The sequence below is a fragment of the Arvicola amphibius genome, chromosome 1 (assembly GCF_903992535.2).
Source record: "Arvicola amphibius chromosome 1, mArvAmp1.2, whole genome shotgun sequence".
Lineage (NCBI taxonomy): Eukaryota > Metazoa > Chordata > Mammalia > Rodentia > Cricetidae > Arvicola > Arvicola amphibius.
In genome coordinates, this window is record NC_052047.1 from 164,174,502 (window position 1) to 164,201,107 (window position 26,606).

A 26,606-nucleotide genomic window follows, 5' to 3' on the forward strand; every position below is an offset into this window, starting at 1 on the left:
CAATAGTACACAAATGTACACTTACTGTGCCCATTAAAATAAAAAATAGACTTTTAAAAGATGGGAAATAAGAAGCAATTATAAAATGACACCTTCCAAAATCAATCTCAGGGAACCTTCACTTTTTTTTTCCTCTGCAACTTAGTAACATACATTTTCACATATTTCAGTTACCCTGGCATGAGTTTTGCAATCCATGTTGCTGTCTAAGAAGATAAAAGATTTTCTTAATAGAAAAATCTGTGTAAATGAAATTAATAATTAATTAATTATTTCAAACAATAATCAATTCATTTCAAGAATATGATGTATACTAAACCCATCAACTTGTGGGCACCAGATTCAGACTTGTGAAGGGAGTACAACCCAAAGCTCTTAAGGAGTTTGTCACCCAATAGGTGATCCCAGGACAGGGGCAGCAGCATTTCCTGAGGGCCGGTTAAATGCACAGACTCAGGGCCAGGAATAACCTCAGTGTGGAGCACTTGACTAGTCCTGGGTTCCATCTCCTCTATCACAAAAAGAGGAAAGAAAAGCAAAACCTCAGGCTTCACCCCTGAGCTCCTGAGTCAGACCGTGGAGGTGAAACAACAGGGGCCTGCAAGGGCGGGCCAGGCTAGACACGCATGCGCAAACTGGAGACAGCTGCCGCCATCCTCTGGTGAACACTGTTTGCATTAATCACTTTGGCTTGTGTACTTATTTTTGTTTGCTTTCAATGCCTTATTTATTTTTATTTTTTATGGACATTGGTGTTTTGCCAGCATGTATGTCTGTGTGAGGGTGTTGGAGCCCCTGGAGGTAGTTATAAGCAGTTGTAAGCTGCCATATTGTGCTGGGAATTGAACCGAGGTCCTCTGGAAGAACAACCGGTGCTCTTAACTGCTGAGCCATCTCTCCAGGGCCATTTGCTTGGTTTCAAGATGGGCTCACCCTATAGCCTAGACTGGTCTAGAACTCACAGCGACGTTTCTGCCCCAGTCTCTCAAGTGGTAGAATTATGGAATGAGCCACCATGTCTGGCAGTTGCCTAAAAGAAGGTCTCTCTCTCTTTGCATTCTTCTATATGCTGACATCCAGTTATGCCAGAACCATTTGTTGAAGATGCTTTCCTTTTTCCAGGGTATAATTTTAGCTTCTTTGTCAAAAATCAGGTGTTCATAGGTATGTGGATTAATATCCAAATTCGATTCGATTCCATTGGTCCTCCTGTCTGTTTTTATGCCAATACAAAGCTGTTTTTATTACTTGATGTCAGGGATGACATCAAGTTTTATAAGAGAGCTTGATGTCGGGGATGGTGATTCCTCTGGAAGTTCCTTTATTGTACAGAATGGTTTTGGTTATTCTGGGTTTTTTGTTTCTTCATATGAAGTTGAGTATTGTTCTTTCAAGGTCTGAGAAAAATTGTACTGGTTTTTTGGACCCCATTCTCTTTGAACGGATACCTTTCTCAGCCTGGATATAGTGGTCCTTCCTTGGAGCAATGTACCTTGCTCTCTCTGGGGAGTGGATGGGAGTTGGAATGGAGGGGAAGGTGGAGGGGGGGAGTGGAAACTGGGATTGGTGTATAAAATTTAAAAAAAGATAAGTTTGTTTTCTTTTTTAAAAATGATAAATAGAAGAGTCTCTCTCACACACACACACCCTTGTGTGTATGCTGTACACATACATGTGTATGTGTGTTCACGTGCAAGCCTGAGGTCAACACTACGTATCTTCCTCTAGTCCTCTCCATAATCTTCCTCTAGTCCTCTCTATCTCCCTCTAGTCCTCTCTATCTCCCTCTAGTCCTCTCCGTTATCTTTCTCTAGTTCTCTCCATCTTCTTAGTCCTTATTTTTGAGACAGTGGCTCACTAAACCTGGAGCATAAGTTCGGCTAGACTGTCTGCCAGCAAGCCCTGGGGATCCTCCTGTCTCTGTCACCCCACTACACCAACAATGGATTACCTGCACAAGCCACCATGCCTAGCTTTTATGTTTCTTCTGGGCATGGAGTTCAGGTCCCCATACTTATTTAGCAAGCACATCACATCTCCCCAGTCCTGTTTGCCTAAATCTTAGCATCAATACTGCAGAGTCCAGAAGAAAAAGGCATGGGGTAGACATAAAAAAGAGGTGTGTGGGCCAGCAGGTCTCTGCCCCGCTGCACATTGGAAACACCTGAGGGCTTAAGACACTCCTTCAATTGACTTCTTCAATGTCTCTGAATTGGTATGGGTACTAGCATAGTAATAATGTAAAGATCTCCTGGTAATTCTGACAAGTGGCAACAGGTGAGAGTCACATACATTCATAGTGTGGTGAGCAGGAAGTGGATCCTTCTGTTGATTCTAACCTTCCCAGCAGGGCAGAATTCACAGCGATTGGCTCTGGCTAGATTCTCACAGCACCATAATGAATGCTTCTGTTTATTCTGTGTAGGGAGCCCGGTGACCTTCTCCTAATTTCACTCTAGCATAACTAGACTTGAGCATCATCACGGGTCCAACGCAGAGAGCAAGAGCCAATGTCCAGTATTCCTTGGGATATTCCTTATCACAACATGGAGAAAGCCCTAAAAGTTTGCCAAACATATGCCCAATTTTCAAATTCTCTGACTCAGAGGAGACTGCTTCCCCTGCTAATAGTAGATCCAGTAGAGTAAAAATGTGCTCGTATTCAGAGAGGTCTCTTCCTCCATACAAGGATGTCAATAAGGTGTAGAGGGGAAACTGTTGGCATGTGAATTCACTCATAGAATCACATTTCAGTCTCGCAGCCTCTCCTTTGAATAAAATAGGATAATTCTTATTTCTCCCATTTCAAAGATGGCAGAAGAGTGACTTTTAGAGGTCCCAGCCACAAGACGAATGGCAGAGGTCGCAAGATATTCCTACTGCCTTCTAGGCTGCACCTGTGCTCTGATACAAAAACAGTTGCTGAGAGCTGCGTGCGTGGACTGCATGCGTCATCTAGACTGCCTGTCACAGAAGAACCTTCTGTAGAGGCACAAATGTCATCTCTGCTTCTGGCCACACTTGACTGTTGGGGACTGAAATGTAACGAGGGCCAGGTACACAACTATTATCCCAGCACTCAGGAAGCCAAGCTGGGAATATCCATGAGCTTAAGGCCAGGCTGAGCGACATATTGAGACCCTGTCTTAAATAGACAGACAGACAGGTGATAAATGAATGAATGAATGGATGGATGGATGGATGGATGGATGGATGGATGGATGGATGGATGAAATAATGAAAATTTTCTACAGTGCACAGGAAAGCACCGTGACAAAGAAGGATCCTCCCCCAAAATATCAATGGAGTCACACAGCTTCTTAGCTTGCCCTTGGGGAAGAGGGATCCATAGAGGAGTGGCTGAGAGACTCTTCTTGGCATGACTAACCCACCGTTTCTCTCTCCTTTTTTTCTCCCACTTTGCACAGGAGCCAATGCATCTGCCCCAGACCAACTGAGCTTGGCTTTAGCCTGGAACAGAGTTGACATCGCTCGCAGCCAGATCTTTATTTACGGGCAACAGTGGCCGGTAGAGTATACATCGTTACCCCTGAAAAGCCCATGTGCTTGACAATGGTATTTAAGGAACCTCTGAAAGAGGCTCAGAAAATTGGGGCGGATGTCGGGGGAGGAGCGATCACCCTTTGCTTAGCGCTACACGGGGCTTGGGGGCCCTTCTTGTGTTTGGGGACATGCTGCCACCTAGTGGAAGATATAAGTAGGCGCACCACCAACCTTTCCCTGGCTCTTCTCAGCAATTTTCAGATGCAAATCCTATTTTTATTCTATCCTTAAAGATACAGATAAGACAACGTTAAAATAAAGGCAGGAGAGGATTCGTATGTTACTTTCAGGAGAGCAGAAGGAGGGAGCTGCCGCCGCCAAATGTTGGCACTCATGCTGGTTTGCTTCTGGGCCAGGCCTCTGTGTTGAGGTACCATCTGGTCCTGGTGGCTGCACACAGGTCTGCCCTATACCCGGCACAAGTGAACCAAAGCTTTATATAACTGTCCGTGGCTTTTTTTTTCTGTTGCTTGGCTGCCAAAAATAAGAATTTGGGAAATGGGATGTACACGCACCCACCCACGGGTGCCAGCCCAGCAGCAGCCTGGAAGTAAGGATCCCCAAACCTTCCACCCCTAGAAGCTCTGGCCACAACTGAGCACCTGTCTTTACAGTGTTCAGGGACTGATAGTCGGGGTCATATTTGTCAAGGCATCTGGACGTTGACCCCCCCAAAAAAAATGAAAACTGTAAAACATACAAATCCCAGTTTGTGCTCCATCTAGAAAATACATTGTTTTAGTTAAGTGGCTCCGGTTTGTCTCTGGAGTGTCCATTTCCACCCAGAGATTCCATGCCTATTGGACCCTCGCTCTGTTTACCTGGGTTCCTATCCTTAAGTCAGCCAGGGCCCTCATTCAGAGCCTACGGAAGAAGAAAATGAAGGGAGGGGAGCGTCTAGCATTGCCTGCATAGGCATTACGGAAGCCAGCGAATCTGTCAGGAGGAAAACCTGGGGTCCTGAAGCTCCAGAGTCAGAGATTTAGGGGAGAAAGTAGCTTCTAGATCTATAAGTCCGAGCGTGGTGCGGGGGCGGCGGGGACAGCGGGGGCGGCGGGGGCGGGGCGGGGGTGAGAGCTGGGGGCGGGGACTGGTTCTCTCTGGTATATATGGAGATTTTCACAGGCCCCCAATCGGTTTCAAGCCCTCTGGGTTAGCACGGAGGAACTGCTCTTCTCTGCTCTGGGCAGACTAACTGAAAGTCTTAAATTACAGGTAGGGTCCCTGGAGCAAGCCATGCTGGACGCCCTAGTTCTGGACAGAGTGGATTTTGTAAAATTACTCATCGAGAACGGAGTAAGCATGCACCGTTTTCTCACCATCTCCAGACTAGAGGAACTGTACAACACGGTAGGGCCAAGCTAAGATGTCTTCCAGCTTCCGTTCTTCTCTTTGTTTACCTTCTCCTGCCTTGCCCCACCCCCCATGTCTGTGATTCTTTTCCTCTCTCTCCTGTAATGCATGGATCGCTCCTCCCACACCCTCCCTGGCACCTGGATAACCAACAGACGCCAAGTCACCACGACTTCCCTTGTTTTAGCTGCTCAGTTGTCAGCATCTTAGGCAAAAGGGGACGTGATCATCCGAGGCCACTGTTCTCACATTCTAACACAAAACCACCAGCAAGTCTCTGTCGATCAGAGCTCACTATTCTGAAAGCCTCAGGGGTGTTTGAGACAAATATTGCAGAAGAGGGTTGGTTTTGCACCAAAGCAGGCTGATTAAGTATTCTGTATCATTATGTCATCCTCAGAGTGATGAAGTTCATTTTTCTCGCATAGTATAAAGTACCTTGGAGTCCAAAAATGTCTTATGATGGTTGTGGTTCTTTGCAGCGGCATTCACCGAAAGAGCCAACCAAGTTTAAAGAACTGGTGCTGGTTTGTACCATTTCACAGATGTCCTTAGTCTGTTTGTGCTGCTATAACAGAATACCTGAGGCTAGGTAATTTATGAAGAACATAAATTTCTTTCTCACAGTGCTAGAGGCTGGAAGTCAAGACCAAGGGGCCAGTAGGTTCATCACGTAGTGAGAGCCATTCTCCCGTTCCGGAATGTATCCACTACAAGAGACAGACACAATCCCCTTAGGGTAGAAAGGTTGGAAATATGAGAGTGGGAACCATCTTCTGCCTAGACCTCAGTTCCACTTACAAAGTAGGTACCCTGTGACCCCGTCACCTAGAGTCCCACCTCTTCACACTGCTGCACTAACGTGAAGCTCACCATGAATTTTGCGGTCCCGATAGTGTAAAGCGTAGACGGGGTCTAAGGAGTGCTTTATCGAAGGTCCTAAGTCTCTGAGCAACAACAAGAGAAAGAATCCAGTAACTAACCCCAAGCCTCTTCTCAGATGTTTCCTTTCCATGCACTGGTCACAATGTCTGTCCTGGTACCATGCGTGCAGCGCGTTATAGACAGTCCCTCACCAAGAAGCAGGAGACAGATAACACCAGTGTGCTTCATCTCGGTCCGCTAGAGGAGGAAAGCCGCCTGACAGAGGGGACCCAGGCTTCTGCTTTCCCTGCGGGCTTGCCTTGCCTCAAATCCCTGAGACTTCCAGTGAGAAATAAATACACCTGGGCATCATGACTCATCAGTTAGACAGTGTTGGGGCAGAAAGGTTCATTTCAAAGCCTAGGAAAGCTGAAAAGAATGTGAAAAACCCTGGTCCTGGACCTTAGATCAACAGGTTCCATTACTCCAGTCAACCAGCAGTGGTCACCTGCAGTACCGTGTTGAGAAAAATTATGAGACAGCGAATGGCAACAACAGCGCTAATGCTGTCTATCACTTACTGAAAGCTGAGCACCATTTATTAACTTTATAAGGAGGCATTGCATCATTTAATCCTCAAGCAGCCCAATCGGAAGAAGCCGAGTCACTTGGTGTCACTCTCCTCATTGTAAAGAGGAGAAAGCTGCGTCCCCGGTAAGCTCGATGATCCCTCTATGCACACCCAGGCGTGGGGTCAGGAGCCTCAAGCCCAGAGCATTCCCCGTGTTTCAGGTTCTGAAGTCACGCTGTCAGTTTGAGCTAATAGCTGCAGCACACCAGCAGAGTTTGGTTTTCAGATAAGCAATAGGTGTTAGCATAAATATAGTCACCCTTCATATCTCATAGGCGTCGTCCGAGGAGTTACCACAGAAGAAAACACCACCTTCAAATGCACAGGTTCCTCATCTAAATGACATCAGATTTGCATAGAACCTACACACATCATCCAATATTTTTTTAATAACCTCTTTCTGGAAGCTAAATAATGAAGCAACTAAGCCAGGACCGTTGCGCTCTCCTGTACAATACCCACTACAAGATCAATGCCATCTACACAGGTATTAGCCTGTATCTTCTAAGGCAGTGTTTCTCAACCTGCGGGTGGTGAACCCTATAGGAGTTACCTATCAGATATTTACATTACGATTCATAACAGTAGCAAAATTACAGCTATGAGAAGCAACAAAAATAATTTTATGGCTTGGGAGTCAGCACGATATTAAGAGCTGTATTAAAAGGTCACAGCATTAGGAAAGTTGAGAACCACTATTCTAAGCTACCTGTACATATTCAATACACACACAATTTCACCCAAATGTTTTCAATCCAGTGGTGGCCTCAACAAATGCAGACATCTGGGCATGGAGGGCTGACTATATATTATATTATATATATATATATATATTATATATATATATATATATATATATATATTATATTCCCAGTATCTCATGGGACATCATTGCTCCTCTGAAGGTCAAATGTCACTGGGATGTGCTTTACTCAGCATCCCTACTCCTGAAAGACTTTTTTCTTTTTCTTTTTCTTTTCTTTTTTCCAGTTTTTTGAGACAGGGTTTCTCTGTATCTTTGGAGCCTGTCCTGGAACTAACTCTTGTAAACCCAGCTGGCCTTGAACTCACAGAGATCCACCTGCTTCTGCCTCCCAAGTGCTGGGATTAAAGGCATGTGCCAACTCTACCCAGCTTCATCTACTTTATTCTAAGCCTTGATACATCCATACCCTTTACTGATCTCTTTTTCCCCAGCTTGCTTATGACCTTCCCTTAAGTTAGATGTCAGGGAGCTATCACCAAAATATGAAGCCAGTCCACTATTTCTGTCCAGCCTGGGAGCTAAGGATGACTTTCTTTTATATTTCATGGTTGAAACAACCGAAGAAAGCCACAATACTCTATGACATGTTAAAATTTATGAAATCTGGCCAGATAGAGCAGCAGCTGTGTGTAATCCCAGAACTCATAAGGCTGAGGGGGGAGGGCTGTGATTTTGAAGACAGCTGAGATTACACAGTAAAAAGCCCTCTCCTAAAAGAATTCTATGGAATTTGATTTTCTGTGACCATGAGTAAAGTTTTGTTGAAACCTAGCCAAGATCACTTGTTTACATACAGTCTGTTGCTGCTTTCATACAGTAACAACAGCAGCTGAACAGATTTGAGAAAGACTGTATAGTCTGCAAGCATTCACTGCCGACTTTCTGGCCTTTTGCAGAGAAAGCTGGCCAATGCTTTTTTGAGACAAGTTTTTAATGACAGCTTGGAAAACTACATTAAATCAAATGAAAGTGTTTCTATGGCAATGTGTCAAACCCTCTGCTTTGTCCTGTTGGGAAACTGGCTTTCTCCACACCATTTGGCCCAGGTATCTATTAGCTGGCAATCGCCTTGACAAAGTTTGAACCTACAACTTCAAATACACTTTCCTGAAGACCCACATGTGATCTGAAATCCAGCCAGCCTTGGTTTCAAAGTGACAGACACAACTGAGCAACTAGAACAAGGCCTAGCACCACGAGCCGCCCTCCACCAGCCAGAACCTTTCTTTCCAGCTCCTTCCTGCCTCGTCACCCGGAGCCCCTGACTAGCAAAACTGTTTGATTGTTCTTTATCATTTTCAGAGACATGGGCCCTCAAACACATTGTACCACTTGGTCAGGGATGTCAAAAAGGTAAGAATCCTCTAGACCACAGGTCAGAGGCCCTGTCCTGAGTGCTTCCTGTGATAGACTGTACCTGTAATGCATGAGCTGCCCAGTCTCCATGTCCCTGCCAGCCCCCGTCATCGCAGGACGGTGTATGTGCATCTGCTTCGTAGCTTGGGCACCTCTGCTGACAATGCCGCTGTGGTCCTTCCTTTGGTTGCCATGGTTTTAGATGCTTTCACTGAATGTAACGCTTTTCTATAGCAGACTCTAGGCTTTCCCCCATGCCAACGTGGATTTATGTCATTACCTATAGCTTGCCAAATGCCCGACACTGTTTGGGGGAGTAAGTTTCCATGGTAACTTACCACATGAGGTGCCTTCCTGCCAGCTCCTCATGGCATCCGATCTCTCTCATCTAATGTATAGTCAGGAGCCGAGACAAGGGGGCTCGTCTGTGCAGTCCATCCTCCTAACACTTCAGTTTTCCAAACTAAACTTTATGCTCATCTGTTTGATTTTTTTTTTAAGCTGGTCGGTACAAGTGAGTTGTTCACAGTTTATGGAGGAGGCTGAAGAGTAAGGAGACGAGGACTATATTCAGTCATTAGTAACATGCTAACATCACCAAAGGTATTTTAGCAAGGAAAAGCAGCAATGACTGAGGCTTACTGGTGATGGGGAACACCGTATCACATAGGCTTTCCCCAGCTGACATCATTACTCTTCACAAAAACTTTCTGAAGCCTCGTTACTGTTGCATAAAATTCTCATTTAAAGTTGAACATAGGAAGGTTATGTTTAACCTTGGCTTTTTCATGATCTTTTGCCCCAAACAGTCTCTTTTAGTAGTAGCCTGCCTTCAGAACCTTTAACTCCAAAGAACGAAACAGAAACTGTAGACCTTCCCCCACCACATAGGCATGCTGTAGCACTGCGGCAGAACCCGAGGACGTACCAAGAGAAGGGACCTGGACCAGCAAGTTGCTCTTCAGTGGCAGGTTCCTGACAGGGAGGACCATAGGGTCAGAAAATACAGAGGCCAGGAAAGTTGGGATCCGGCAGTCTTGCATAAGCTGTGCCATACACCAAGCAAGTTTACTAAGAAATAATAGCACCTTCTATACAGTGTGCAGGAAAAAAATTAGACAGTCAGCAGAAAACCATCATACAATGGGACAGATTCAGAAAGAAGCCAGTTAAGCAAAACTGCCCAAAGAGAACCAAGGATATTTCAAGTGTACCACAGGCTTGGCAGGACTGATGACCACAGTCCTTGGCGGGGGCAGTCCCAGGAAGAGAAATCTCAGTTCTCCCAGAGCCCTGACCCCCAGGTCATTTTCTGGCCTTGCCAAGCATGTTCCTGGTCTCAGACAAGGAACTGAGTTCCTTCTCCATGCATCATGGACTCAGGGAAAGTCCTAGACTGGTTTGACTCTCAAGTGAGAATCAAAAGTACGAGACAAGTATGTAATCTCATAGAAAGTCTCAACTACACTTGACCTTTAGTGAACTGTAAGCAACTTTAGATATTGTCTTCAAAGTGCTGGAGGCCCGGGAGCATCTTATAATTGGCCTATTTTAATCTACTGGGCCTTCGTTAAGAACGAGTAAAGGATGTAAGAACAAAAACAAAACCCATATCTACCTGAAAACACTGGTTTTATTTTTCCTAGTTACTACAAACCTTCCTTCTGTCTCCACACAGCCATATTGAAGGATTGTCCAGCTTTGTAAGCAAAACCAGTTACTCTTGACATCAAGGGAAGCAGCCCCTGTGTGCTTGTTTACCCAAATCACCACTTTCCTGAGACCCCAGCTTTCCTCAGTCTGGCCCTTTCCAAGCCACTATGGCATCTGTGCCTCAGCAAACCCATTTCCTTCACGCATTCTGCTTTCCCTTAATTTATCCTGACTTCAATTTTTCTGGAAACTGCTCTCAGGTGATTAGGGCCCCACTTACTCCGCATATTCTTTGCTAAGCATTTAACTCTTATGTTAACTCAATAAATTATTTCAAGCAATTCTAAAATAATGAATATGATATCATCTCCTCACCTCAGAGCAGTCTGTGTTCAGCTAGAACGTGGGGCTTTCTGATGATATAGCTAGGCTTTGGTCCCAGAACCCCATTCATCGGCCAACCTAAACCTTGGAACACATGCATTTTCCCTGCCTCCTTTCCTGGCAGTCAGGTCTCGCCTGACTTTCAAGGAGATTTTTGAAGTTATAGTTCCTTGAACAGAAATGATCATGATCTCACATTAGCTTCTCTCAGCTAAATGATCTCTCATATTAGCGTCTCTTCTCGGAAGATTTCCATTCCGCTACAGCAGTAGCCATTAGCCAAAGCTCCTTGAGCTGTCTCCTGCAGTTGTTTGTAACGAGTCTTGTTAGAAGGCAAGCAGCAAATCCTTAAGGTACTCTCTTCCCTTTTTAAAGCTTCTCGGCTGTTAATGATCCTTGAAAATGACATAGATTAATAAGAAAAGGATGCTAAGAACATGGGAGGAAGGACCGTTAGCTAAGAGCAAGCCTTTCAGAGCGACAGGAATAATAGCGCGAGAGGAGTGTTAGGGGAGCAGGCATTGACTCGCTCACTTAGGGACTGGAGGAGATGGCTTTAAAGTTCATCCAGAATCGCACTAGAATGGCCTAACAACAGTTTCTCCTTTTACTTGGAGAGCAGACTGTTAGTAAGAGGAGGGCAAAAGTGGCGTCTGTGTTTAGTTTCTTCTCTCGGAAGAAGTAGAAACAGGAAATAAAGACTCATCTCACTGGCTACTGAAGGAAGGGAAGGAATAGCCTTCTCATCTGCAAAGGAGCCACATATCAACAGTTTATGTTCACAGATAAAATGATATGGAAATGAGACTCTTTGTTAGGTGTTTCTCAAAGACGTTAAAGTTTCACATCTGGGTGCAAATTTCTCCCATGGTCCCATAGGACTTTTTCTAATTTAGGCCAAGTACTTACTCAGGGGATCCAAAATCTAGGTTTAAAATCCTAAGAACATCTTGGGAATTTAATTTTTTAATTAAAGAATATAATAAGTATTAAGGAATATAATAAGCGCCTCCTTACAGGCATGCATATATATATACATATGTACATGTGTATATATATATATATATATATATATATATATATATATAATTCTGTGAAAGTTTTAACTGGTATTCATAATGCAATGTATATACACATACATGTGCATGAGTTAGAAACATAGTTCTGGACTTTAAACATAATAGATAGTGAGATATCTCTGAATTAAATGTAAATGATGCCTACAAATCCAAGGATACATTTTGTAATTATCAGATCACCATAAGCCAATCAGGTCATCTCCAAGTCCTGCTGTTCTTTGAAACCAACAGAAATGAGTGAGGAGAAATGCTTCCAAGCTTGTCTCAAGATCTCAAATCCATTCATATCTAGAGAACAATCTACAGTGTGGTAAAGAATCATTATTCTCCATCCATCAGGAGTTTGAGCTGATAGAAGGCAAACCAATTCGATAAAGTGACTTCATGCATAAATCCATCAACTATATTCAATGCTTTCCTATTAAGCTAGCGGCTCAAGTCTGTCTGCACTCCCTTAACATATAACCCACCTTTCAGTAGCTGCCTGCTCAGTCTGTGGCTTCGGATGTTTTAAGTAGTAGTTTCTCTTTCTTCAGTTAACTGTGCTAATACGTCAGATATCTGTGTGGTTCTTCCCTTCCAGAGGAGGAGGATTTGAGTAGAATACAGAGGCCACGGTGAAATTAAGGTTTAAAGTTCATTTACATGGGAACTAAGACCAGTTTTGCTGAATACAAAAGGAGGGGGGGAATAGAGAAGGGGACGGAGGAAGAGAGGGAAAAGGAAGGAAGGAAGGAAGGAAGGAAGGAAGGAAGGAAGGAAGGAAGGAAGGAAGGAAGGAAGGGAAGGGAAGGGAAGGGTTTTTGAAATTTTGGATAAGAAAAGAAGACGTTCAGAAGCCCATAAGAAAAATTCATGCAAATTTATAGGAACACTCTTATTTTTAAAAGTAATCAATTGCCTGGCTTTTTTACTTCGCTAGCCTGCTAAACCATGAGTGACCTCCTAACTTCCTGAGTGCTCCCCAGACTGAGCCCTAACCAGTGACTGTTTTTCCCCCATCAAGCCTGTCTGTCCCCTACATCTTTTCGATACTCTTCTTTGCTGAACCTAAAAATCAGCAATCATTTAAGATGTTCCACACCCCAGAAAAAAAACTAGCTTTTCAAGGCTTGCTATGTATTTTAAAGAAAAAAACCAAAACAAAAACAATGTTCCTAAACAGTTCAAATCTGACAGCCACACCATGAGCTGATGCCTAAAGACAGCTCATTTTGAGTTTGAACTGCTCTCAAGGACATCTTTAAGCATGGCATGACTTAAATTTTACCTTCGAGTAATGGTTCAGAGCATGAGGACAACATTCTCAAGTTGTCGACCTGCCTCCCGACCCTCTCTATGAAGTAACTTGAACCTCAGGGCCTGCTCTGTGTTGTTAAGGCATAAAATGGGGGCTCGTTTTTGAGGCTTTGCCCATTCCCAAAGTCATGCCCCCACAGGGTGGGGTCAGGACTAAGAACAGCAGACAGCATAAGAATGACTCTGGTGTCAGTTTTTTGAATTCCAATTTGGAAAGATGCAAAGCAAAGGAAGACTCCTTCAGGAGGCTGTTGTCACAACCTGTTGGGCATTCAAGGTACCACTCACCCTTTCTGCCTCCTTCAGAGCAAGGGAAGCGAGAGCACAGATCCATCCACATCACTTCCTTGACCACCTCCAACCCCACACACCAGACTCCAGAGGATACCAACCCTGAGCTCTCTGCACAGTGCTCTTCGCCCAAAGGGTAGCAATAGAAAATAAAGGCTGTTGGTAGATGCTGATTAACAGTTGAGCTTCTAGAAGCACACGGTGGGATCTGAGGGGCGAAGGTCCCTGATTTCTGATTTTAGAGCATAATGTGAGATATAGGAAAGGATACAGAGTCATACGGAGTTGAGCTCACAGAGCCTAGCCCCGTGCTATTTGCCCTGGGGACTCATGTCTCTGGCCTTTCTTGGCATGAATACCTGCAAGCTGCCCTTCGGCCCAACAGTTGTGTCCCAGGATAAGCAATACAGATGCCTCGTCATTGCTGTGTGCAGACCACGCCAAACCAAGGCATCATCCTCAGCATGTAACATGTATCCAGGACACAGTTATCCCAACCAGGGCTGATGAAGGGAACCTAGCCACTTAATTTTGCTACTAAGAATATAACACAAAAAGCCCAACCCAGGCTGGATCCCAGCCGCGTCAATTAATTTCTTTGTTTCACTGATACATACTTTCAACAACAAAATGCCAAGAACCAATCACACCCCACATGTTATTAAAAAAATGTAGAAAATATAAAGATAAAAAATTCAAGAAAAATTTAAAACTATAGGTTTAATGACCAACTACATTGAAGCCTCCTTTAACCAATTAAATGGATTTTCTACTGCCAGAGTCCCATATCACACTCTGGAGATCTGTAAGTGGACTACTATCGCCCCCTGAGTCTTAGGTGGTAGAGAGGAGGTTCCACAAATCCAGGCTTGCCACCCAGCAGAGGCAATGAGGCACACAGATGCCCAACCCACTGGAGTCGGCAGGATACAGTCCAGACAATGTAGTCACCGAAATTCCCATAGTGTGTGTGACATAGGCCGTCACTGGCAGAGGATGCTGTCCTGCATCTGGAATTAAGTCAGACTGTGAGAGCTGCCGGTCATCTATGCCTGCTGGAATTCACTGTGTATCCCTTCTTCCTTGACTTAACAGAGCTCCTTGGGCTCAAATAATCCTCTTCTGTACCACCTGCATAAACAAGTCCCTGGCACCAGCACTCAAAATTTTTTTTTTCTTTTAATAAAAGCTAATCCTAGGCTCCATCCTAACCCTGTGCCCTCCCCGCAACCAAACAAAGCTATTTTGCAACAAAAGGTGACAAACCACCTAATTTTGTGAAAGTTTTAATTCCAATGTTAAAATTTCTTCTCCTGTTACACTTACACACACACACACACACACACACACTTTAAGCGCAAGGGACACTCATACAGTTCCATTCTGACACTATGAAATGCCTTCCCTGATCCCTGTTATATATGGGGGATGGGGGAGGGCCAGTATATGTGACCAGCTAACAGAGGTCTTGTGTTTAAGTAGAATTGATCTCTGTGTGGTCTCCGCCCTGGTAGCGACATTCATCTTCTGAAAGGAGTCTTCCTTTTGTGAGTAGGGGAAACCCAAAGGGCCTACAAGAGGTAGGCCTGGGTCAGAGAGAGGCTCAGGAGCATCAGGGGACCCTGCATCTAGAAGCTGGGAATGATAGCCCTTGCCTTGTCTAGCCTGTGTTTCTTTCTGCTACACTGGTGTTTTTTTCTCCCCAGCTGAAGACTTGAATAAATAATTTGATTTTCTGTTATTGACGGCGATTACCGCATCTTCTTATTTAACTTATGTCTTCTTTCCAAGCGAGAGTATCCAGGTTTCGGTTGGATCTATTTTAAGGTGAATTAATTAACCAGCATAATAATACATTCATGTTTCTTTTTTCATTATAATTTTTACTCTAAAATAGTTACAGAACACTTGCCAATGAACCCTTAGTAAACCACGCCGTCTTTTTGGGTTTGTCCGTTGTTCCCTTCGTCTCTAACAGGGAAACCTGCCCCCAGACTACAGAATCAGCCTCATAGACATTGGCCTGGTGATTGAGTACCTGATGGGCGGGGCTTACCGCTGCAACTACACCCGCAAGCGCTTCCGGACCCTCTACCACAATCTGTTTGGCCCCAAAAGGGTGAGTTTCTAGCATGTTCTGAGGTTCTTTTGGGGAAGACTAGGGAGGAGAGATTTCGGGTATGGCTTCTTGTCTCCAAGGGAAAACAAATTGAAAAGAAAGAAAGTGCACTCCCCCCTCTTTTTCCATCCAAATTATTGAAATTTATTATTAAATATAAAATACTGGACAAATACATTCTATCTGCTGCTTTCCTTGTGGTGACGGTCCCACTTTGGTCATTCTAAAAACGTCTCTCTAGAGTTACAGTCTAACTAACTACAGTCTCTCTGCTAGTCTTTCCTTCAAATAAAAATGATCTTCCATTGGGGGAGGGACTTCGTTTTGGGGTTTTCTATCTTGCATTTTCATGTCTGCAGTTCAATTCCAGCAAAAACCTGCACTTTCCTCGGGAGTCGCTGAGTCAGTACAAAAGAAGTCCAGGCAGGGACAGATTCCACCTATGTCCCACAGGATGGCAATAGGGCATTTCTAGAACATGTCCTCATGGCTCGATTTAGCCAATGATTACAGTGTTCACGTCTTGAGGATGTTCTTAAGTGAAGCTGTTTTGCGTTTGTGTTCATTGGTTGTTTGGTTTGTTGTTTGGTTGGTTCATTTTGTGCCTAGCAGTGGGATCTAAGGAACAGTCCCCAAGTAGCTCCATCGCCTTTCCTCCTGTCAAGCTAAGGCCCCCCCAGCTTTGTGCCGCCCTAGCGCTTTCATAAGCCAGGACCCTCAAAGGCGTGTATTACTATAAACATAGCTTGGACTTCACTCCCTGAAAGGAGCTAGGGAACCCTTAGGACCCCAAAAAGACACCCAGAGAGCAATTGATTCTGCTGGTAGTGGGCATGAGAATTCTTCCCTTTTTCTCTTTTTTAAAAAATATTTATGATTTTCTTAATGTTTGGGTTTTATGGATTTTTCCCTTTATGTGGGCTTTTGTTTGTTTGTTTTGTTTTGTTTTTTAACAAAGTTTTCCACTGAGGAAAATATTTTGTGGGTCTATTAGAAAACCAGGAGAGGGGGAACAAAATGTTTGAATAAAGACAAAAATGTAGACTTGTGGTAATTTTAGAAGCCAAAAGAGAAAAGGAGAGAGAGAGAGAGCATCAAGCTATTCTAACTTACATAATCCTATCAAATTACAGGAACTGGCAGCTCCTAATTCTTATATCCTCAGTAGCTTCCAAAATGACACCCACCGCCCTGATGCACTTAGAAGATGGAGTTGGTACCCTGGCCCATGGGTGTTCTCTTGTTCTCCCATTTTTAAATACAAATTCCTGAGTGGCCTTTTCCGTGCTCTCAGTTGTACCCATTTTACAAATACCCAGCAAGGCCAAGGAAGCCACTCCCTGTGTGGGGATGCCCTCCATGCCTCTGAGCAACTCCTGCCACCAACAGCACCTGCTATGGCCCGCACACCCTTGCTCTGCTGCGCAACACTGGAAGACAGCCAAAGGAAACATCTAAGCAGACATTTCGAATCATACCCCAACTCTCTGCATAATAGAAGTTTTCCAGAGGTTTGAGAAATATCTGGTTTGATCTGTTGATTGTTTCATTTTTTTCATCTGTCTTCTCTGCTCTGACTACTGTAACAAAATACCGTAGGCTAAGGGGCTTATAAACAGCATCGATGTATCTCCCACAGTTCCAAGGTCAAGAACAGGGAACCAACAGGCTGAGTGTATGCAGAGGGCCTGTTTTCTGCTTCATAGGTGGCACCTTCTATCTGCGTCTTCACACGGGAGAAGCCAACCAACTCCCATCAGCCTTTCTGATAACGATATAACTTTTTTTCAGAAGGCATCTTCCATCATGATCTAACACTCTCCCCCAAATACCCACCTTGTCAATTAGAATTTCATCATCTGATGCCGATGGGTGGGGAGGAAAACACTCAGACGCTAATATTTATTCAAGTGCTGTACATCCTGGAGGCCCCGGTGAAGGAAGACGGTCATAGGAAAGGGCAAGAAACTTTGACCCACAGAAGTCATGCTAAACCTTCAGTGTTATCTCTTCAGCTTTCTAATTTGCTGTGGTTCACCAAAATCACAACATCCCTAACTCTCCTCAATTCTTTTCAAAAACATGTTCCTTTTATTGTGTTTACTCAGTGACATAGAATTAATGCTATATGGTACCGTAGAGTTCTTATATTACTTATTTGCAATATAATAGAATTCGTTTCTTACCTCAGTGAAAAAAAGATCTAACTTGTTCACAACATTTTTTTAAACAGCCCAAAGCCTTGAAACTGCTGGGAATGGAGGTTAGTGTTTGCTCAAATTATTAGTGTCGATTATTCTTTCTCACATATTTAAAAGATATATGAGTTCATTTTAATAGTAAGGCTTAGTGCATGATTCTAAAAATACGATTTTCCAAGTGCCATGGTGGCAATTCACAGTAGCTTTTAAAATTCCACAGTGAATTTATGCTAGCAGTGGGGGCAAAACAAAAAATAAATAAATCCAATTGTAAATACTAACTTGAAAACCAAGTGCATAAACTCCACAGGCAAAATCAATTAGAAATATTTACCAATGCCAACAGATCCAAAGAAATTCACAGATGCATCTAATAGGAGTACAAAAACTTGAGCAGTTTTGTTCCCATCTTTGGTTCATTGTTTATTGTTGTTATGTGAAAACACAAGTATAGAATATCCTTGCTTTTTCAGAAAAAAAAAAATAAGGAAAAAGAGAAACATGGTAATGCTGTCCATCGTGAGGTACAGACAGCCACACCTATGGAAGAAGAAACAGACAATAGTAAACAAACAAAAAAAAAAGAAAAGAAAGGAAGGAAGAAAATGACCTATGCAAATATGTTTGGAATTTTTAAGACAGACTCTAATTATGTAGCCCAGCCTGACCTCGAACTCACCATCCTCCTGTTTCTGACTCCAAGGTGTTGCTGGGATTTTAGGGATTCACCATCATCCCCAGCTTAGAAAAGGTTCTGTTTAATGTAAAGCATAAACGGACATGTTGGTCGTTGAGTATGCATTTATTAAGTTTTATTTTTAAATTAGCCCGAAGGAGCTTGCAAGTCTCTTTAGGATAAGAATTGGTCTGGCTCATTTCAGTATGATTCTAGAGCTGAGCCAGTGGAAGCTGTACATAAAGTATGTAGTGAATTAATCTGATCCATTTTCAACTCAGCTCGTCTTTGTTTCTCTAACACTGCAGGATGACATTCCCTTGAGGAGAGGAAGAAAGACAACTAAGAAGCGTGAAGAAGAGGTGGACATTGACTTGGATGACCCTGAGATCAACCACTTTCCCTTCCCCTTCCATGAGCTGATGGTGTGGGCTGTCCTCATGAAGAGGCAGAAGATGGCCCTGTTCTTCTGGCAGCATGGAGAGGAGGCCATGGCCAAAGCCCTCGTGGCCTGCAAGCTCTGCAAAGCCATGGCTCATGAGGCCTCTGAGAATGACATGGTTGATGACATTTCCCAGGAGCTGAACCACAACTCCAGGTTGGCCAGTCACTCGTGAGGAGGGTGGGGAGAGAAGGAAAGGTAGACCCCAAATGCCAGAAGTTCTGGGCTCCACAAAACTTACAGGGTGATAGAGTCCCTGAACGAGAGCACATGGAGAATGGACATGAGTCATTTACCCTTATTGTGCACAATGCTGCATAGAAGTACAGAGAGATTATACTGGTTCCATTCATCCTCTCAACTGCCCCAAGCAACCGGTCATATCACCATGTTCTTCATCCCATTAAGGATAACATCTCAGAGAATCTAAGTAACTTGGCTGAGGTCATATATAGTTGGCAAGAACAGGTCTGTCACATTTAAGAAGACACACTACACTCTAATGGTTGACTGATGATTCTGCCTCTACCTTCACATGCCCTGAATTGGGGGTCTTGAGAGCAGGAATCAAGCTTTGCCCTAACATCTTCAGTTCTAGACATGGTATCTAGCAAACACTTAAAGGATGTTCACTGGGTGGTTTTATGAGCCACCAGATTTGACATGAAACACCTACTTCTCACAGTTTTATGATTGAACAGTGGGCTCATCTTTGTTCATGGAAGTCTCCAAGTTGGCCTAAAAGACCCTCCTGTGCCTTGTCTTCCAGGGACTTTGGCCAGCTGGCTGTGGAACTCTTGGACCAATCCTATAAGCAGGATGAGCAGCTGGCCATGAAACTGCTAACATATGAGTTGAAGAACTGGAGCAATGCCACGTGCCTGCAGCTGGCTGTGGCGGCCAAGCACCGTGACTTCATTGCACACACGTGCAGCCAGATGCTGCTCACTGACATGTGGATGGGCCGGCTCCGAATGCGCAAGAACTCGGGCCTCAAGGTCAGCATACCCAAAAGAGATCTGTTGCCATAGCGTCCAAGGGTTGGTTGGAGTTTTCTAAGCCAGATCGATGGTGGGTCTAAGGGTTATCTTATGTCGGGAGGTGGTGCTACCCCATCACTATTCATTAAAATCTCCTTAGATATGTGATTTTTGTTTCGAGTCAAGGATTTGAACTTGGGTCTGTCATATTTAAGAAGGCAGGCTACATACACTATAGTCACTGATTGATTATTCTGCCTCTACCATCAAAGGTCTTAGATTGGGGGGGGAGGGGGTCTTGAGGCCAGATACTAAGGCCTACAAAACCAGAATCTTGTCTCAACTTCAAAGATGCAGAGTACACACAGGTCCCATGGGGACACTGTACACTCTTACGCAATCATGCTACCACAAGGGTCTCACCTAAGTCACCCTTCAGTGCCCTGCAAGGCTGAATACCCTCCTGGTCCCACCCAGGCTATCTTGTATTATGTCATATCATAGAGACATGGCCTCTGAGAGAATGGGTTGAGACATTTTAACTGAACTAAAGTTGAGATGGATTTGTACATCAAGACATTACTCAGGAGAGGTGGGTTCAAAATCAAACCCAGAACCTCACACATGGCAGTGAGCTACATCCCTAGTCCCTGACCTGTTCTCAAATGAGGAAAAGCAAGTCACAGGCCAGTGGACACAACCTAAGCCCATTTTCAAAAGGTGTATAGTGATAGCTATAGAAATGAACTAAGGAAAACCAAGAGGCACACATAGGGTTAAGTGCAGTAGTTCTCTCAGGTGCTGAACAGACCGTGCATGTGACTTGTTCTTGAGAAAGTTGGGTTGAAGCTTTTGCCTTATTCGTTGGCAGTTTTAGAGATCGCAGAGCCCCACACATGCCAGGAGAGCTCTCCACCTTTGAGTGACACCTCAGCCCAATATTTGCTTCCTCTGATCCTGTTAGTGATTTTTCAGGGAAAATGTTAAAATGAAAGATTTTTTTAAAAGAGAGAGAGAGAGAGAAATGAATGAGAGAAAAATGGAAGGGTGTTTGTTTGGTTTAATTTTTATGATGCCAGTTTTTAATTACATGTATTTAAGATGCCATTACAATGCCTTAACATACACAGTGAAGTAACTACAAGAGTCAAGCAAATTAACACATTCATCATCTCGAAATTACCCTTTTTTGTATGAGGTAGGATTGTCTAACATCTACTCTCTTAACAAATTTGCCAGTATGTCATGTGACATCATAACGATGTCACTCACGATACACCTAATCTCTTTAGATCCACTTACACCACAATTTTGCATCCTGCCCTCCTTGACTGTTGTTCTCTTGGACCAAGACTGGTCGTCTCACTCCGCCTTTCTTAGGGGCTCTTGACCCGAAGTTACAAAAATGGTTCTATAAAGAACCTGCTGCTAGTAACTGACAAGTCTGGCCTCAGGTGGGGAGCCAAGCTAGTTCTCAGCTCCGAGGACAGGGCGTTGTACCCTACGAAGATTGTCAGCATGTCGTTTGAGCCTCCTAAAACACCTATAATTTCGAGTCAGTTCTGGTCCTTTTCTCCTGACTGGTCTTAAGTCCCCATGGCTATTAGGACCACAAGACTGTCCCTGTAGAGGCATCATACCCACTGTTCCTTCAGGATCTGTCTGAGTCCCTCCCCTCCATGCGGTATCTTCGGGAGCCTTATGCACTGGAACCATTTTAGAATTGAGAGAAGCTAGAGAAGACACTGTTCTCTGACATTGGAGGAGATCATTCTGCCATGAGGAAAAACCTATGTAATGAGCATCCTGACACAGAGATTCACACACAGTGTTTACACATGAGAATAATGCAGTGTTGGCCTTTCTGGGGCTTTTGTGCAAGGAGACTAACTATTCTCCACAAATACCAAGATCTCTGTGGGAAAGGATGGTTCTGTTTGGACATTAGCTATTGCCAGGAGAATATCCTACAGTAGATAAAATGATTGTCTACATGTGCCTCAAGGTCATTCCAGAAAGCTTTACTTGACAGAGCTCATCAGCTAGCACATCAACTCTACTCCACAAATAAATGCCAGTATGTGTATGAATTGATTTTACAAGGCCAAGTTCTGTCTAATGACCAAATGGAAATCTCCTATTTTTTCACCTTTGCTTTGAATAAGATCTTTCTCCTCAGTTTCCCCACAAAAGTTAGAATTAATAGGATAAGATATATTTGAGTAAAATAAGTGTTTCCTAGATGGGCCAAAAAAAACCTTCTTGTATGTTTAGATCTCCAGATTTCCTCATCCCTGTTCAGCCAGTCCAGCTCGTGTGCATGAGCCTGTATGTGCACACACACACACACACACACACACACACTCATATACCACACCCCAGGTTCTCTGATTCTAAGCAACCACCCTAATCTTAATCCTTTAAATGTGATTATTATTATTATCATTATTATTACTTTAGGTAATTCTGGGAATTCTACTTCCTCCTTCAATTCTCAGCTTGGAGTTCAAGAACAAAGATGACATGCCCTATATGACTCAGGCCCAAGAAATTCACCTCCAAGAGAAGGAGCCAGAGGAGCCAGAGAAGACCACAAAGGAGAAAGATGAAGAGGACATGGAGCTAACGGTAAGAAAACACTATGCCATTTTTCTCCCAAGCCACTTACGCATTGATATTGCTGAGGTTCAATAATGCTTGAGATAAGGGTTCCCTGGCTTCCTGCCAGGTATAATCATGTAAGTGTTGAGAGTTACAGTATCATAAAAGTTTCCTCTTTGTGCACAAACAGCAGGGCTATAGGATCCAACTATATGCAAAGTCCTTCTACCAATGGTGCTACAGAACCAATCAGTGAAATTCAAAGCCAGGAGACCTCAATTTTCCAGGCAACCTCAATTTTCCAGGCAAGCATTCGTTGATAAACATGAGGATGTGACTGGCAAGAGAGAGAGGGAAGCCATGAGCTGTGAGCAGCCAGCTTTGCTGAGCTCAGGCCATTCTGCTGGTCAGAAGCTAAGACTGTATCTGTCTTCAGGGTCAAAGTCACAAACCCACCACTAATTGAATTTTGAGGTTTGTGGAAAGCTTTTATTAGCGCTTCCTGGTACAATTATAGAACATGGATGCTTTGTTCTGCAGAGAGAACAAGACAGCTGTGCACGGAAGCACTTCCCGCAGCCCCCACCCAAGTGACATGTCTGCCACTGGCTTGTGTCCATAGGCTAAAAATAGCCTGTGCCTGTGCTATAAAAGGGACAAATAGGGCTTCATAGCTTGGGAGAGCTGCATTAAACAGCAACCCCACAGGGACAGGTCTGAAGCACCTCAGCCTCCCTCAACATCCTAGCCACTAGATCTAGGAGTAATGACCCAGAAGGAACTGTAAGAAGAGAAGATGAAAATTGGGTTGGTTCAGGTGACAGAAAGACTTTGCATGAGTCTCATCATTAGGTCAACCATGGGACAATCTTCCTCCATAGGCAGTGCTTCTTTCTGGAAACCCCTTCCTGGGGATCTGTTGATAGATATGACCCTTAGCTCACTGGATGAAAAGCCAATTTTTGTTTCAGTTCCAAGATCTTTGTAAAAACCTAGGTAGGCACCTGCCCTGTCCTGCCTTACGATAGCAACACACTGCCTTCCCTGTAGATCATGTCATAATTTTCGTCTCTGAATGCCTCAGATTTAAAAAAAAAATGGTTTTTTAATCATGGTTAGTGTTGATTCTGAGTTCTTCCTGACTGTCTCAACAGAAAGGTAAAGAGTATGTACTTTAGAGTCAGAATCCTGTGTAGTGTGATGTTTTATTCTTTTGGCTTTTTTGGAGGGCCAGCTCCCTAAAAAATCATACACGTAGGCTTATTCTTAGTTATGAATGCGCGGCCTTAGCTTGGTTTGTTTCTTGACAGCTTTTCTTAAATTATCCCAATTACCTTTTGCCCCTGGGCTTTTATCTTTCTCTATTTCTTTGTCTCTTTCTTTACTTCTTTCTCTGAGGCTTGCTGTGTAGCTGGGTGGCTGGCCCCTGATGTCTTCCTCTCCTTGTTCTCTTGTTCCTCTTTCTTCCTTGGTTCTCCTTCTGTTTACTCTCTGCCTGCCTTCCCTACCTATCCTTGCTCCTGTCTTGCTATTGGCTGTTCAGCTGTTTATTAGACGAATCAGGTGTTTTAGACAGGCAAAGAACCACAGCTTCACAGAGTTAAACAAATCCAGCACAAACAAAAGTAACATGCCTTCAAATAATATTCTCCAAAAATCCTGCCCCATTCACCTACTTGCTCTGTGTCCTTAAACATAATTTCATCCCATCTTTAATGGAAGTAGAGTTTTGTCTGCCTTGCGGGTGGTTGTGTGGTTTAAGAATAAACCACTTAGACACATACACATAAGCTACTTAGACTAACAACTAGGCAGTAACAAATGTTTGCTTATGTTGTTGAAATGGCGCTGCATACTCTATCTGCCCTCGCTCATGGGACCACATCATGCCCATCAGGTACACATTGTTCTACTTCTCAGATTACAAAGCAAGGACTCAGAGATTAAATTGCCCACATTTAGCCAGCTGGTTGGTTGCAAAGGTGAGATTAGAATCCAAGCATACATACTCCATTGACTGTTGTTATACATTTAACGAACTCAGCCAGTTGCTAAGGGCAAGAGAGAATTATTTTCTGTTCTCCAATGGTCCTGCTTAGTGACTTTAGTTCACCAGAGTAGAGATTCTCCAAGGGATGCCAAGTGTCCCAGATCAAGTATGGTGTGGCTCCCTCATAGGCAGCCTCCTGGGAGGACAGTCAGAAGCTGCATGATGCTCACTGTGTCTGGGTATAGAGGGCCTCTTGTCTACTAAGAGCTTTGGGGATGATGATCCTTCAGAAAGTCACTGTAGAATGTCTCTCAAGTCCCAGAGCATAACAGGCTTGCCAGAGAATAGATCCTAACATTTGTGAGTGTAATATGGTTCAATGAGTTGGCTATGAAGAAATCGTTGAAATACTTGAAACTAGTATTTGTATGTATTGTGTCAGGTGGATGAAAACTAAGTCATGTTGAAGTTATCTATGTCCTCAACTTCACTACAAATTGTAAACACTGCTGTAATTTGATCTCTTAATTTGAAACTTAAGAGCCAAGCACTGTGTCTTATCCCAAATCCTTGCCAATTCTGAGCAGCTATAATGTATGTCTTATCCTAGACTCATGTTTATTGAGTCTCAGGCTAGGGAGGGTTGACTTAGCAGTTCAAGTCCCCAGTCCCACATAAAAAGCCAGCTGTGGTCATATGTGCCTCTAATCCCAGTGCCAGGATGGGTAGGCAGAGACAGGAGGTTCACTGGGGCTTGCTGGCCACCACCTAGCTTCAGATTCAGTGAGAGACCCTGCACCAAGGAACTAGAGAGTGACATAGCAGGCCACCTACTATTCTCCTCTGGCCTCTGCATACACACGTGCACACATATGTGCATACGTCACTCATTAACCACATAATTGCAGAAAAGAAAAAAACTCAATTTCCCAGCATTGTATAATTAACCTTCGATGTCTTATAACAATGTGGAAGAATTAAAGCCAATACTTTGCCCTGCTATAGATTCTCATAGCATGCACACATTTCTGGTGAGGGACCTCCAGGTGAGAGTACCTAAGAAGGTCTGAGTTCACTTTGAAGACTACCTAGTATTTATGGACCACTCAATTAGGTGCCAGATGTTAATGCAGAGGCCCTCAAGGACCATAGGACTAAAGAAAGTAGGTCTCAGAGAGTGCACAGATCCTGAGTGTTCACCTTAGAACTCACCCTCCTGTCTATATCATCCAAAGCCTACAAGCCTTCACTGTTAGGCTCTTTAGCTACCCAGACAGGGTGTGTCCTCCTATCCTTAGATTCTGCTGTTTTTGCAATATCTGATCATTATTGCTCATACGGCTACTGTTGTGATGAACAGCAAGGGGATGCATGTGTATGGAGCTCTCCAGCAGCTTAGAGATGAGGACCATTGTAGAGCAAGCTTGCTTCAAACCCTTACCCCAACCTATCTGGTTGAAGAGGAAGTCAGTGTACCCCAGAGTTAGCACAAAATTGATGACAGCAGTAATTCCGATTGTACAAGGTTTAAAATGGAGGGACCAATGCCCATGCTTTATATGGGTAGAGATATTCCTAATCTAACTACACTCCAAGCACTTCAGATGGCTTATAACATACCCAATCAATCTGCTTTTGACTGGGAAGTCACTAGCACAGGGTAGATAGAATTTGAATCCAGATCTGCATGTCTCATATACATATGGGAAGAAAGTAACAGAATTGGACAGATTCCTGTAGCCTGGCCTTCCCAAACAGTGCTTAGTATCCCTTGCAGAACTCTATGCCTTCCTCATTCAGAGGGTCCACGTTGTAAAAGAAAAGAAGGCTCAAGAAATAACCCCCAAGCCTTCCATCCTTAGAAGAAATACACAGCTTATACAAATATAGTGTAAACTCATACATAAGAAAGGCAAGCCTTTCTACTCTTTGGTGTGGGGCTTGCTTTCGTAGGTTCTGTGAGCTTACGGGTGTCATGAGCATCCACTCCTCCTCTGCAACATTGGCCTACAGAGCCCAACCATGATGGTCTCTGTTCTCTCCCACTCTAGGCGATGTTGGGGCGAAACAATGGAGAATCATCCAGAAAGAAGGATGAAGAAGAAGTCCAAAGCAGGCACCGGCTAATTCCTGTGGGCCGAAAAATCTATGAGTTCTACAATGCACCCATTGTGAAGTTCTGGTTCTACACTGTAAGCATTTTCCTTCCCCCTTTCTAAAAGGCTAGCCTCAGGGGTGGGTGGTCCTGTCTCAGGCACCTGTGTGGCTTTCTCTGAGCAGCACTGTAAGTACCACGCGTGCAGGAATGGAAGCTCTGTGGCCTTGTTTTTCCTGTAGTTTCACAAGATCTGCGAGCT

The 26,606-nt window shown here is 43.9% G+C and overlaps 1 protein-coding gene across 21 annotated transcripts in view; it reads left to right on the forward strand.

Moving 5' to 3' along the window:
• Positions 1–26,606, forward strand: part of Trpm3 (transient receptor potential cation channel subfamily M member 3) — a 789,469-nt gene that overhangs the window by 690,766 nt on the left and 72,097 nt on the right. For 5 of the 21 annotated variants that reach the window (XM_038320029.1, XM_038320132.1, XM_038319969.1 and 2 more), the window contains 10 exons: positions 3,429–3,529; positions 4,780–4,914; positions 8,481–8,531; positions 15,032–15,067; positions 15,219–15,359; positions 17,593–17,622; positions 18,545–18,834; positions 19,448–19,676; positions 22,119–22,286; positions 26,301–26,441. In XM_038320029.1, coding sequence (XP_038175957.1) covers positions 3,429–3,529; positions 4,780–4,914; positions 8,481–8,531; positions 15,032–15,067; positions 15,219–15,359; positions 17,593–17,622; positions 18,545–18,834; positions 19,448–19,676; positions 22,119–22,286; positions 26,301–26,441 — 1,322 coding nt within the window. The remainder of the gene's footprint in view (positions 1–3,428; positions 3,530–4,779; positions 4,915–8,480; positions 8,532–15,031; positions 15,068–15,218; positions 15,360–17,592; positions 17,623–18,544; positions 18,835–19,447; positions 19,677–22,118; positions 22,287–26,300; positions 26,442–26,606) is intronic. The other 16 variants (XM_038320011.1, XM_038320056.1, XM_038319983.1 and 13 more) reach the window with 7 other exon arrangements.